This window comes from Cervus canadensis, chromosome 26 (genome assembly GCF_019320065.1).
Source record: "Cervus canadensis isolate Bull #8, Minnesota chromosome 26, ASM1932006v1, whole genome shotgun sequence".
NCBI lineage: Eukaryota > Metazoa > Chordata > Mammalia > Artiodactyla > Cervidae > Cervus > Cervus canadensis.
The window spans coordinates 39,991,757-40,007,049 of NC_057411.1; the positions used below are offsets into that span (position 1 = coordinate 39,991,757).

Consider the following 15,293-nt stretch of genomic DNA (forward strand, 5'->3'; position numbering starts at 1 on the left):
AAGAGACACGGGTTCGATCCCTGGGTCAGGACGATCTCCTGGAGGAGGGCATGGCAACCCACCCCAGTATTCTTGCCTGGAGAATCCCATGGACAGAGAAGGCTGGCGGGCTACAGTCCATAGGGTCTCAAAGAGTCGGACATGACTGACCGACCTAGCACGCATATGCTATCTCTCTCCTTTTGCTGTTAGCCAAGAGAGTTCAAATCTCAAAGCAGAATTAGCACCCATTCTATGAGATGAATCCAGCCTGGAGGACAGGAAAGCCAGGCAGACACTGGGGGAGCAGAGTCTTCCATGAGAGTCTTGGATTTTGGGTAACCAGCAGATCTTGAACATTTTTAATAAAAATATAAATGTAGTTATTTTATTATGCTTATGCTTCATTGTAAACACAGCGACAAACTTGTTCTCTGAGAAAACATTTAATGAGATTCATCAGCAAACTCTTTAAATAGGAACACATAGTTATCTGTTTTGTAAACTTTTTTTAATGCAGTTAACAAAAGGCTAAGGAGATCCAATGTACAGCATGGTGATTGTAGCTAATAATACTGTATTGTGGAGTTGAAATTTGCTAAGAAGGTAGATCTTAAATGTTCTCACTACTCACACAATAAAAATGCAACCGTGAGTGGTGAAGGATATATTAATTACTTTGATTGTGGTGTTGATTACAATGTACAATATATATGTACATTTCAATATACAATGTATATGTGTATTAAATCATCACATTGTACACCGTTTAAAAATCACATTGTACAACCTACACATATACAGTTTTTATTTTCCAATAACACCTCAATAGAGCTGAAGGAAAAAGAAAGGCAACAATGACTAAGAAAAAAAAAAAAGAAAAAAAAAAAAAAACAATGACTAAGAAAGAAAAAAAAGAAATGCTAATGAGATTCTATCTCCTGTCATAAATCAGAGAAAGGAAAACCATGGTCACAGCCTCCTCTCCTGCCCTTCTCTCCTGGGGAGGAGACTTGTGTTTTCTGAGCATTCTCTGCTCCTGATTTTCCTTCTGCACTTTCTGAAAAGGCACCCACTGGATGCTAAAGCTGAAAGGGGAGGGTATCAGCCACTCACTCCTTAGTATGAAATAGTGTTCAGTGCTCCATTCCCACACCAAGCTTGATGGTATCAGCCACTCACTCCTTAGTATGAAATAGTGTTCAGTGCTCCATTCCCACACCAAGCTTGATGGTATCAGCCACTCACTCCTTAGTATGAAATTGTGTTCAGTGCTCCATTCCCACACCAAGCTTGATAAAATAGGAGCTTAGAGAAGGGTCCAGTGAGAGGAGCCTGGGGAGTGTGTGGAATGCTGCAGAACCACAGTGCAGGGTCGGGACACTGTATAAGGCGGGTGGTGAAGGACAGGGAGACAGTCTGAAAGGAAAACGGGAAGGGCTGAGGTGGAGAGGTGAGACCGAGTGCAGAAGCGGAGGAAGGAAAGGATGGATGGAGATCCGGGAATTCGGGAGTCAGGGAACACAGAGAAGGTGGTGTGAGCTGTGGCCTGTGCCGTCGCATTGGGCAGGAACTATGGCATCAGGCAGGCCCAGTTACCCCACAGGCTCCCTGAATCTCATTTCTTTGTAGATGAAGCGGCTGAATTATTCCTATTGCCTGGTGTTCCTGTCTTGATTTTGTTTTCCAGAAGGAAAGCTGCCCAGGGCCTGAAAGGTCTTTATCCCAAAGTCTCTCTCAGTCAGTAGGCAAGGCTCTGAAGATTCCAGCCAGAACCCTGCCTCCCAGGTCCCTGGCTTCCAGGACAGCCCTGCCAGGGGTCCTGCATCACTCAGCCTGGGCCTCTGCTTGCCTCTACCTCACCTGCTTCCGTGAGCAGAGAAAGGATAAGGGAGGCTGAGTCCTATAAGCTAACACAGCCCTCATGAGCACCTCCTATGTCCTGGTGCTGGGACAGCAGCTGACCTTCACCGTCTCGTCTTAGACCTTCACTGCCCTGCCAGGTGGCATTACTTCTGTTCTGTGACCTGTCCGAAGACACACAGCAAGTTAGGGAGCCAGCTGAGACCCGGGTCTGGGGTTCCCGACTTTTACATACAAACTGGGGATCCTGATTTGCATCCTCAGTTCCCCCCAGTTTCCCTGGCATCCTAAGGTTGTCCTTGCCCTTTCATCAGGAGCCCAGAGATTTCAACTCACTGTCCCAAGGCAAGGCATTTGGTCTGCTCTTAGCCTCTGGTGGGAGATTGGAGCGCTGATGGTCCCATCCACCATTCTCACTCTGCCTCCCAATACCAAGGGGTTTACACAATGAGGTAGGACTCCCTGAGACACACGAGTCCTAGAGAGGCTTTGAGCAGGAGCCACAGCGTCACCCTGCATGGAGTCAGGGAGGGAGGTCTAGCACAGCCGTGTGGAAGAGTCGACAGATTCATCTCTGGATGATTCAGCAGCCTCTCATGGATTTTTCCCCACCTGCTCACTCCAGCCCACCCTCCCCCAAACACTTGAGGGATTAATTCCTGAAAGAACCTCAGCGATTTAAGTATTCAAGTCTGCCACGGTGGCTGGCTGTAAAGCTGCCGTTGCCATGGACTGCAACGGACTGTCAGTCATTGCTGGGTCGTACCCTGGACTCTCGGTCCTAGCTTGGTTGGATACCACATCCTGGGGGTTGACTCAGAACACCGAGGCCCTGGTTCTCTAAAGCAGGGTCTATCCTCTGAGAATTCTGATAAGACCACAGTCAGAGAGTCACTGACAGGGAACCATCTCCATGGACCAACAGTGTCAGGCTCAACTGGGAGCGGTGAGAAATGCAGAGTCCCAGATCCAACTCAATCTACTGAATCAGTTTAAGAAGCTGCCCTGACTCCTCATGAAGGCTTGAGAAGCCTGGGTGAGGAAAGGCTTAGCAGATTACTGATGATTGATGTCTAGCTTGCCAAGCATACTCTATCCCATGACAATCAGGCAGGTGGGTACCATTTTCCCTGTTTTACCAAAGAAGACATTGAGGCTTTGAGAGGTGAGTGTGAGTGACTTTTCTGAAGCCCTAGGTTCATGGGTCGGAGAACAGGGGTGGGAGACTCAGAGCCTCCAATCCTGTATCCCATTCCCACTTCTGCCCTGTCATTCTTACACCAGGATGTGAACAATGATGTCTTTGGATGTGAAACCTTCAGACACATTGGACTTGACTCACTGCAGCAGGGAATTTACAGAGGTGTTCATTTACCAGGATTGAAACAAAAAAGGCTTTCTAGTCAACCCTAAAATCCAACTCACCAGGACCTCCCCCCCCCACCCCCAGATTCCCAGAGCCTCAAAATTCCCACCGAAACAGTCTCTAGAAAGCATTCATAACAGGCTTACCATGTTCGTCCAGCAATATGTTGTCTGGCTTGATGTCTCTGCAAGAGAAAACAGAGAAGCTGAAAATATGATTCCTGGAGTGTCTGGAGGAGCGCGTGTCAAACATGACAATTGGGGACAAACGCCTGACAACAACCAGTGTACTTGCCTCTCCCCCAGCGTGAAGGCTCAGACAGCAAGCACGACAGTTATTATTATTACGACAGCAGAACCCCATGTTCTTGCTTTTCTTTTCTTTTCCTGGAACTGCAAGTGGATCGTGTGAGTATGTTTTTTTCCTGAATGTTCTTAATGACGTCTGGCCAGTTGACTCCCAGGAGTGACTGCTCACTGAGCCCTGGGTCTCTTCAGTGGGTACAGACACTTTTGCTTCCTGGTGCAATTCAGCCCTCCCCGCTTGGTAGGTACTAACCTCCCAGGTTTAATGACCTTTGTTCCATAGACCTGGGAACTGTGGCTCTAGGAGGGTCAATATCTGGTCCGGGTCAGAGATGGACCACAGCTTCTGCTCATTTTTGTATGATCTCAAGAGATTGGACATTTATTATAAAGAAGTGAATGGAGTGTATGTTTCTAAAATCTGTGATTTCAATATGGAGCTTTGGAAAGCGCATGCATGTTCATAATGAGTAAATTAGGGTTGAAGATGTCAATTCAGTTTCTTGAAAGATCACACCCAGCAATCAGCCAGTTTTTGCACAGTTTGTGAGATTAGGAGGGTTTCTACATTTTTAAAGGATTATAAAAAGCAAAACAAGACACACACGCAGCACACAAGGCAAAAATGAAAAGAAATGTACAACACACACGGATGTGGCCCTCAAGATCTGAAATAGCTATTATCGGGTCCTTTTAGAAGGTTGCTGATCCCGTTCAGGGCTTCCCTGGTGGCTCAGATGGTAAAGAATCCGCCTGCATTGCGAGAGACCAGGTTCGATCCCTGGGTCAGGAAGATCCCCTGGAGAAAGGAATGGCAACCCACTCCAGTATTCTTGCCTGGAGAATTTCATGGACAGATGAGCCTAGCGGGCTATAGTCCATGGGATCCCATAGATTCTGACAAGACTGAGCAACTAACACTTTCACATTTAGGGTAACACAGTGGGCCATGTACAGCAAAATCTGGGCTAGGCAGTTTCTGGAAAGTTCAGCTCTCCTCATCCTTAAAGCAAAGGGCTCCCAACTCTAAGCTGTGCTTTTTAAAGGCAGGGGCTTTGCTTTTTGCACTTCTAGCATGGTGCCTGTAACCAGCTGACACTGTCAGAGAAAAACCAGGACAGAAGTTAAAGCACTGAAGACAGATTATGTTCAACTGCAATCACCAAAGGGGAAAAGAGACCTCAGCATAGAACTGGGCTTCATTCCAGACACAGTGTGGACAAGTGGGAATTTGTACTTGAGGAGGTAGGGGTTGGTGGATAGAAAGTCACTAACTTTTCATCAGTACTCTTGCTGAGAGAAGGTCAGGGCATCAAACCACCTGGGGGATGAGCAACCTGATCAGAGGATGATGAGTTTGGGAGGATGGCAGATTATGGCTAAACCGACTTAGTGAAGGTAAAAGTGACAGTTGGTCAGTCGTGTCTGACCCTTTGTGACCCCATGGACTGTACGGTCCATGGAATTCTCCAGGCCAGAATACTGGAGTGGGTAGCTGTTCCCTTTTCCAGGGGATCTTCCCAACCTGGGGAACGAATCCTGGTCTCTCACATTGCAGGTGGATTCTTTACCAGCTGAGCTACCAGGAAAGCCTGAGAATACTGGAGTGGGTAGCCTATGCCTTCTCCAGCAGATTTTCCTGACCCAGGAATTGAACCGGGGTCTCCTGCATTAGAAGCAGATTCTTTACCATCTGAGCTATTATGGAAGCCCCTAAACTGACTTAGTAGGTTCTTGCTAAGACTGGACAATGCAGAAACCAACATGGAAGTCCAAAAGATGAAGCCCGGTTTCAAAAGAACTCAGAGGAGCCTGAGCAGAGTTTTAGAGAGAAGAGAATCTTTATCAACACACAGGAGACAGGGAAGAATGAATGTGAGGGAAATACAGCCTTAGAGAAACAGTTGACACTTTCAGCTCTGATTTACACACCATTAGTAAGCACACACTTTCCAAAGTGCCGTGTTAAAGCCATAGATTTTAGAAATGCAAGCCCCACTCACTCATTTAGAGTCAATGTCAAATCCTTTGAGACTAATGATGACTTTCTTTGAAATAAAAAGTGATTGCTCCAGAGTTTATCAAATAGCAATTCTACCTGAAAACACAACGTGGTTATTTGGAACAATACAAGGCAATGTCTGCGGCTTTGGGGTAAGAAAGAAACACTCAATCCATATATTTACATTTTCATTTTATTGTGACTTTTCCCACCATGAATATTGATGGGCATTAAGCCAATGCACCCCATGCTCCCAAGTTCACCAACATCCCTGGTGAACAGAGATGGGTTGTTAATGGAGTCCCCAGGGGAATGATGAACTTGAAAACTCACACAATTAAAACAGAAGGCAGAAAACCTGAAGTCAAGTGTTTGTGGCTCAAATCAGCAAACACTTGGCCCCTGTCTAGGGTCTACCCCAGGAGGCTTCTTCAAGAAAGGCGAGAAAAGGGAAAATAGATACTTGTCAAGAATGAAAACAGCAGTGAATGTGAAAGAGCATCCTTTCTTTAAGGTGTCACTGGACTAGGATGACCTTGTCTGGGGCCTGGGGATCTCAGAAGAGGTGGCCATGGACCAGGAGCCTGGACCCGAACGGCTGCAAGGTCCTTGACCTGAGCCACTGCCTCCCCTGATGCTGAATGTGCCCCGTCTTGGGGTTTTTCTGACCACCCTTCTCCAGTCCTTCCTTCTTCATCCTTCATCTCCTCCTTCAATCCCTTCCTTTTCCTTCTGGGGACATTCCTCAAGTGCTTCCTCCTGGAAGGTCTGGGCAGAGAGCTTGACTTATGAAGGCTCCAGGCATAGTCCCTCCCCTCGAGAAGCTCAGACTCAGTGGGAAGGGGAGAGACGCAGCTGGGAGGCTCAGAAGCCACAGTACAGACTGGCCACAGAGCCCAGGGAAGATGGAACTGGGGCAGCTGGAGAGGGAACGGCTGGCCGGGGATCACATGGACCAGTGGGGACCAGGGTGTCAGAACCAAGAAAAGATGGGGCAGAGGTGGCAGACCTAAGGAGAGGTGACCTGGTGTAGGTGGGTGAATAGCATCCCCCCAGAATTCAGAATACTTAGGACCTCAGAACATGATGCTATTTTGAGTCACGGCCTTTGCTCCTGCAAGGAATTAGTTAAGGATCTCAAGATGAAATCGCCCCGAGTTTGGGGCTGTCTGTCGTCTTAGAAAGGAGACAGGGGTTTGGTCACAGACACAATGGGGAGAAGAGGCCACATCTAGACAGAGGTAGAGGCTGCAGTGATGTGGCCACAAGCCAAGGAGAACCAGGAGCTCCCAGAAGCTGGAAGAGGAAGGTGAAGATTCTCTCCCAGAGCCTTTGGAGAAGGCTGGCCCCACAGCCAACCTGAATTTCAGCCTTCTGGCCAGAACTGTGAGGTCACAGATTTACATTTTTTGAAGCCATTGATTTTGTGAGAATTTGCTGCAACAGCCACAGGAAGCTACACGCCTAACAGAGCAGAAGGAGAGCTAATGGAGGAGGTGGATAAATGTCAGGCTCCAGCCAGGGTCCCCCAGTGACCATGGTGTGACCTTGTTTAGGACCACTATCCATTAGAGCCCATCAGAAGGTCCCTGTTTGTGGTCTCTTACATCCTGAGGACCCCACAAGGGCAGAGGTATGAGTGACTTGGCTTTCCAGGTGGCACTAGTGGTAAAGAACCCACTTACCAATGCAGAGGACATAAGGGACGCAATTTCGATCTCTGAGTCAGGAAGACCCCCTGGAAAAGGAAATGGCAACCCAATCTAGTGTCTTGCCTGGAGAATCCCCATGGACAGAGGAGCCTGGTGGGCTACAGTCCATGGGGTTGCAGACTCGGATACGACTGAAGGGACTTGGCATGCACGAGTTACTTGGTAAACTAGACCCCACGGCTACAAGGAAAGAGGGTGTTCTGTCTGGGCGAGTCCTACTCAGCTTCAGCCTGCCTCAGTCCCCACGCCTGCCCCTCTTTCTGTTGGGGTGAACCCCCTGTACCTCGGCTTCCCTTGTGCTGTGGACAAAACGTCTGACACAGGCTCTGAGTCGGCTCTTAGCACACAGGGGAGTCAGCGATCCTCAAGCTTCCTCTCCATGGTCCCTGGGGCCACGACAGTGGACAAGACAGATCCAGTTGAATGGAGCTCGCTTCTAGGAGGGGGACAGGAGTGAATAACGGACACGACCCCAAGTTGGGACAATTACTCGGAGAAGAACAAATCAGGGTCTAGAAAGGAAACCTGCTTTGGGTAGGTGGCCATGGAAGGGCTTTCAGACGATGTGGCATCAGGTTGACACCTGAACGGCAAGAAAGAGACAGTCTGATACGACCCAGGAGCAAGCTCTCATTTTGCTAATGAAGGCATAGAAGGCTGAGAGGGTGAATGGTTTAAACCTGTGACATCCATCCCGCTGAGGGTGGCAGGGTCATTCCAATGACCACAGGCTATCAGACTCATTCTGGAGGGCCTGGATACAGGAGCCTCCTTTGCTGGCCGTCCTGTGGGAGCAGCTACAAGGCAGGGGCCTGCAGGCGCTTCCAGAAACGGAGTGCCAGCAAGGAAATAGGGGCTTGACTCCCGTAGTCACCAGGGACAGAATCCTGTCAACAACCAGGGGGCCTTGGGGCAGATCCAGAAAGATCCAGAAAGGAAGGCAGCCCACTGGGCTCCAGGATCGAAGGCTTGTGACACCCTGAGCAGAAGGGCCAGCCAAGCTCTGCACCGACTCCTGACCCCTGGGAAACTGCGAGGAAATAAATGTGAGTTAAGCCGCTCCTTCAGTAGAAACTTGTTCTGCCGTGGTAAAAGACTGCTACGAGAGCTATATGATCTTGGGCAGCACACTCTGAGCCTCGCTCGCCTAATCTGGAAAATGGGAATGATGGTTCATATCTGACAGTGGCCGGGAGGTGTATACACGGAGGTGCTATCATGGGAGGCTTAGCGGGGCTCCTGGTGCATAAGCAGTGCTGAAATAAACAACAATGAAGCTTCTATCATTGCTCTTTAAAGGGAGCTTCTTAAGCTTTTACAAAGTGAATTAGGTCTCTTTCATAGGAAACTCACCAGGCAGACTCTTGCAAAGTCTTACAGAGCAGTCGGGAGCCTGAGTCATTCAGGATTTAATAAGAATAGCATTTATGGGCAAAGCATCTTATCAGAACCTCTAGGTTAGTGGATTCCAGGGCCATTTCCTCTGGTTCTACTTTTCACATCGATTGTGTCTCAGCTCAAGCACGTCATCCAGCTGAAAACCAGCCCGTGTATTCGGAAAGGACATCAGAAGCACTGCGTGGATGGGCAAGTCTGCGACGATGTTTTCTGAGGACAGACTCATAATTTCAGAGCTGGGCAAGATGACGCTTTGATGGAAAGTGTGCTTGCAAAGGCTATAAAACCCGGTTCTGCTTTTGAATTATCCCCCAGCCCCCCAATAAAACAAACCATAAAATGTTAGCCGGGCTATTTAAAAAAAAAAAACAGCACAGAAATGGCTCTGATTCAGACTGCAAAAAAGGGCCATGGGGACATATCTGCACATGTCCCTTTGCTGGGGGTCTCTGAGTGTCTGCAATCTAACGCAGCAATAAAGACAAATGAAAACCTGCTGGAAAAGGAGCCACGTCTGTGAAATGAACATCTGTGGATGTTTTACCCCTAGGGAAAGAACGTGCTGTTGACATCATGGAGGAGTAAAGGCAGATGGACGGGAGAGGCCATATTTCTATCCCAAATCTGCTGACCCTGAGGTCTGGGCTCAATGCCCAGGGTAGAGCCTCAGTTTCCCCATCTATAAACTGGATCATAACATGTACTCCAGGTAGTTATGATGAGTATTTGTTTCAGCTGCTTTCATTCTGCCCACTGTTAAAGCACCTAAGAGTTCCCCAGGCGACTCAGTGGTAGAGGAACCTCCTGCAATGCAGGAGACGCGGGTTTGATCCCTGAGTCAGGAAGATCCCCCGGAGAAGGAAATGGCAACCCACTCCAGGATTCTTGCCTGGAGAATCCCATGGACAGAGGAGCCTGGTAGGCTACAGTCCATGGGGTCTCAAAAGAATCAGACACGACTTAGCGACTGAACAGCAACAAAGTACCTAAATCTACATCCTAACTATTACAGGAACTTTATCATATTCTGAAACACAGATTTGATGGTGTCAGTCATCTGATCCAGAAAGTTCTGTATTTCTTCACTGCTTTCCAAGGGGTCGCATGTAGAGCATTATAGGCAGGACTGGGGACTGGATGAAGGATGGCCAATTCTGAGGACAGACAAGACCTCTATTTGATTAGGGAGCCAACTTCAGGTTGTTAGACTTAGGAAGCAATTCTTGGGATCTTCCGCCAGGCTGGCTGAGTACTAGATGTTTCTGTTCGATGTCAGTGAGGATTTATGAGAGCAACCAGTCCAGTGCCAGGCCCACAGGATGCACGCTTGTGGTTAATACCACAGGGCTGGGCTATCAGATCCGGCACCAAGGAAAAGGCTGGAGGCAGTGACCAAGCTGGGGTTAAACTGCTGGGATTCACCTTGGCTGTGGACCTCGGTGGCCAGCTGGCATCCATTCAGCAGCAAGCCGATGGGGGACAAGGGCGGATGAGCTTGGTTCTCGCATTTTGGGATCTCTCATCATATGGGCATGGACTGGCCTTCCAGAAATGGTACCAAGTCTGCAACCAGGCATCTTGTTACCAGTTAGATTTCACTTCTTTCTCCCATCTCTCCCCTGCTTCCTGTGGAAGGCAGGGACCATGTACAGACCTCAGCCCCTAACACGATGCCTTCATGTTAGCGGAAGTCCTGATACTGTTAACGTCTGCAGTTCATGAAGAGCTTCCTGTAAGCTGGGCACCCTGTGGGCGGGTCACGTGGGTTTCACGAGGGATGTGGCTTCTCTGGATAAGGTCCTGTGGCATCACTCTCTGTCACCTCCCTCAATTCTGACCCAACTCTGAGAGGCAGATGTCACTCGCTACTCATATTTTATTAATGAAGACAGAAGTATTTACAGAGGGTCAAAGGTCACATGTCAGTAGACAAGACTCATTCTCCTCTTGCCTCTAGATCAATGTTCTCTGCCTGGGGGAGAAACTCAAGAAGAAAATGAATTCGAGTCTGAGAATCTCAACTAGGCAGTACTAATTCAAGGAGCAGGCTTATAATAAATATCTGATTTGATAAATAAAATTATGTCACTTGGATTTCAGGATATGTTTCTTTACTACAACATCCAAGTACAAGGTTGTATTTCTTTTTTAATATGACCCAAATGGCTTTACTAGTCAATCCTAAAGGAAATCAATCCTGAATATTCAATGGAAGGACTGATGTCGAAGCTGAAACTCCAAAAATTTGGCCACCTGATGCGAAGAACTGACTCATTGGAAAAGACCCTGATGCTGGGAAAGACTGAGGGCAGAGGAGAAGGGAATGACGGAGGATGAGACAGTTGGATGGCATGATAGATTCAATGGACATGAATTTGAGCAATCTCTGGGAGATGGTGAAGGACAGGGAAGCCTGGTGTGCTGCAGTCCCTGGGGTTGCAAAGAGTTGGACACGATTTAGTGACTGAACAACAACAAGAAATGGTTTTACAGAGCACCCACCTTACATAAACATACGCTTCTTACATAAACCCCTTTAAGGCGCTTTGGTGCCTACAGTGCTAGTGGCCAGACTTTAGGATTCCATATTCTAACATCAACTCAAAAATAAAAAGTGAATGCTGAGTGGTAGTTGTCAAATTTTCAACCCATCAACTGAAGGCATCAAAGAAAACCAGCAAGCTCTACCACTAGACTTGTACACAAAGAGGGAAAGAGGAGTCTTGAAGTTATGAGGACAGTTTCAGAATAAGACCCAATCCTGGAGACATGTTGATTATTTTTTAAAATTTGTTTTATTGAAGTATCGTTGATTTACAATGTTGTGTTAATTGCTGCTGTAACAAATCACTACAAACTCAGTGACTTGAAGCAGATTTTCCTCTTACAGTCCGAAAATGCATCTTCAGGGCTAAAAGCAGATGTCAACAGGACTGAGTTCCTCTGGGAGGCTCTAGGGAGAACTTGCTTCCTTGACTTTTCATCTTCTAGGGATGCCTCTGTTCCTTGACTGTGGCCCCTCCCTGTCACATCTACTACTCACTCTGACTCCCCAGTCTGTCTTATAAGGACATTTCCAGCTATATTGGACCCACCTAGATAATCCAGGATAATTTTCCCATCTCATAATCCTTAACATAATCATATATGCAAAGTCTTTTTTATCTATGTAAGCTATTGTGTTCACAGATTTGGGGGGATTTGGACATGGCAGCATCTTTGCAGGAGGCATTATTCAGCCTACATTGTGTGTGTGTTTAGTCACTCAGTCGTGTCTGACTCTTTGTGACCTCGTGAACCATAGCCCACCAGGCTCCTCTGTCCATGGGATTCTCCAGGCAAGAATGTTGGAATGGGTTGCCATTTCCTACTCCAGGGGATCTTCCCAACCCAGGGATTGAACTCGGGTCTCCTGCATTGCAGGTGCATTTTTCACTGTCTGAGTCACAAGGGGAAGCCCATACAGTCTACATCGTGTCCTCTCAACTTCAGAGTTGAAGTTCTAACCCCCAGTACCTCAAAATGTGACCATACTTGCAGATACAAACTTTTAAGAGATCATTAAGTTAAAATGAGGTCACTGGGGTGGCCCTAATCTAATCTGACTGGGTCTTTATAAGAAGAGGTGATGAGGACTCAGACACACACAGAGGGATGGCTGTGTGCAGACACAGGGAGAAGGTGGCCATCTGTAAGACGAGACCAACCCTGCTGACATATTGACCTTGAACTTCCAGCCCCCAGAATCATGAGAAAATAAACTTCTGTTTAAGCTGCTTAGTCTGTGGAACTCTGTATGCAGCCCAAGAAAACTAATATCATCCTTATCTTACTGGACAACAAAACTGAGGCTAAGAGCAGTTAAACCTTTTCTCCAGGTCACAGAGTCCAAGATGGAACCTGGATGTACCAGTTAGAGACCCAAGACTTGATTTTAAGGCACGGAAACAATTTTTAAAGTGTACACACAGTCTAGTCAGTCAGTTCTTTCTTACATCTGGCCTAAAACCCCATGGAGCAACTCAAATCATTTTCTTCTCCTTTGGGAGAGAAAGTGCATCCAATCAAGCCGTGTTTCGGGCTTGTTGTTTTTCCTTTAATCCTGCAAAGAACAAACAGCAGCATGGTTGACATTGATTAATTCTGTTCAAATGCTAGGCCACTCCATGGGGCCTGGATGTAAACTTGGTTACTAAGGCAATTGCATTTGGCTAATTATTCCCAAGTGTATCTTGTGGCGAATTCAAGGCTCTCAGGATTCACAAACACATTCAGGGATGCACTGGGTTCAATTAATTCCTTCATGGATGGATGAGCCTAGCAACACACCTTCCTAAACAGGGGGCTTCCTTCCTACGCAGGTCAGGAAGGATCCATGAAGTCCTCGCAGAACCACCCAGGTCAGTCTTATTTTATTTCTAGTTGCTCTAGGAATACTAGATTGCAAAGATCTGTCCATGAATCAGTCTGTGAACTCCTCATTGCAGGATTCACTGCAGAGCATGTGGAAAACTATAAAGGTGTATAGAAGGATAGGATGCTGGCCCACACCCTGCAGTGACTGCAGGACCACCTGTGATGATGAATAAAACTTTGATGCCTTTTATACATGAACTCTACTACCGCTGGGGTCTCAGTTTTCCTCATCTGTAAAATGGGGATGAAATGAAATAATGTACGTAAAGGATCTAGCTCCGTTCCAATCTTACAGTAGGTGCTCAATAAATGTGACTACTTCCTCCACCTCGACTCAGTCCTGTTGCACAAGGCATTTAGAAGGAACAGGATGAAGCAGGAAGCAAGACAGAAGAGTTGACCTCAAAAATGATTATGACCATTCTGCACATATTGCAATCATACAACTCATGAAACTCCTTCTGTATACATACGTGCTATTGTACAGCTCACAAATGCCACACTGTAATTTGTTTAACCCACATGACAGCCCTAGAGAATCAGCATTATTTTCTTTTTATAGACAAGGAAACTGAAGCCTAGACAGACGAAGTGACTTCCCCTGGTCAGAGTTAAAGTGGCAGCTGCAACATTTGAACCCAGCTCTCCTGATGCCCAGTGCTCTTTCCATTTCCTGGGTGGGGTGGACACCCTGTCCTCGTATCTATGTGCTATATCACCAGGATCTAGAACACGGTCTACCACAAAGAACAACTGGGTACACAGCTGTTTGGATACTTGAGTGGGTGAAGGCCCAGCATTCAGGACTGCCTCTCCTGTGATTCCTCTTCTATTTCTCAAGGTTGGTCCACAGTCTACAGGGTTCCTCTGAGCAAGGCAGCTACTCAGGGCACACCCTAGACCAGTCACTGAGTCCCAGGCCAGGGAACCTGCATTCCCACCAGCCCCAGGGGGTTTCTGATGCTTCCCCAGGCTTGAGAGCCTTGCTCTGCTTCAGGGACATGATGGATATCTGAGTTGTCTGTCCCATCACACCTTCCACCACAGTAGGCGGCTGCATTTAGGAGAGGAATTTTCCAGAATTCTCAGTCTCCAATCCCTGGCTTGTAGGCATTGCTTCATTAAAACACGGGGCCCCAGTAAGGGGCTCCGGTTCCTTTGGGAATCAGTTAGGAGGACTGTGTTATAGTTGATGAGTTCCGTGGGCCCCCCTGGGGGCAGGTCTGTTTGGTTTGATTGGTGTGATGAGGGTGGGGAGAAGGGAGAATCACTTCTCCGCTCACAGCGTGGTTCTGTGTGTAGGAGGGAGCCAAGCGGGTTCATTTAGCGGGTTCTAAAGCCACCAGACACGGCAGGTACTGATCAGCTGGCAAAGGAAGGAAGCAAAACAGACCCTGACACCCACCCAGCCACCGCTGATGGCAGGGCCCAGACTGGAACCACAAATGGAAGGGATTTCCCTTCTCTGATTTTACTAGGAATGTGGGAGGCATCGTTAGAAAGCATAGTCTGTGTGGAGCATTACAGAGAATTAATATTTTAAGAGTTGCTATTTTCAGGGCCCAGTCTCTCTGGAAGTATTTCATCCAAGGGAGTGTGCTGCCAAAATGTGTAAGAGTCACCGTGTTCCAGCCTGTCAACACTGAAGGGACTGCACGTCTATCTGAAACAAACTAGCCCTGGGTCTTGCAACCTTGCTCAGTCTCAGTTTTCCTTATCCGTAAAGTGGGACAAATACCAAGTCTACCTCTTGGGTTGTTGTGAGGGTTCAGTGCAATGATGTGTACAAAAGAATTAGCTCAGGTTTGGTCCATGGTGAAGTTTGAGTTCATACATCCAAAAAAAAAAAAAGAATTAAATTGCTTAATTTAGAAATAAGAAAATCTTGGTTGGGAGAAGGGGGAATTCTATAGAAAGCGGAAGAACTGAGATCAGGATGGAAAGCTGGAGTCTCCTCGCTACAAGCTGTTGAGATTTACATTTTGGGGACAGGTTAAGGAAGCAGACCACAGAGAGGGATCGAGGGGTTCTCTGTCAGGTCTCCCCCTGTTCCTTCCACCCGAGGGAAAGGAAGACACAGCTAAGAGGGAAGTTTAATAAGATTTGAACAGGGCGTCTGCATGTTCATTTTGCACGTGTTGCACTCAATTGCTCACTTGTGTCCGACTCTTAGTGATGCCGTGGACTGCAGCCTGCCAGGCTCCTCTGTCCATGGGATTCTCCAGACAAGAATACTGGAGTGGGTTGCCATG

The 15,293-nt window shown here is 47.4% G+C and overlaps 1 protein-coding gene across 3 annotated transcripts in view; it reads right to left on the reverse strand.

Annotated features, from left to right (window-relative positions):
* Nucleotides 1-15,293, reverse strand: part of STK32B (serine/threonine kinase 32B) — a 373,534-nt gene that overhangs the window by 79,512 nt on the left and 278,729 nt on the right. For all 3 annotated transcript variants that reach the window (XM_043448462.1, XM_043448461.1, XM_043448463.1), the window contains exon 5: nucleotides 3,355-3,392. In XM_043448462.1, the coding sequence (XP_043304397.1) occupies nucleotides 3,355-3,392 (38 nt within the window). The remainder of the gene's footprint in view (nucleotides 1-3,354; nucleotides 3,393-15,293) is intronic.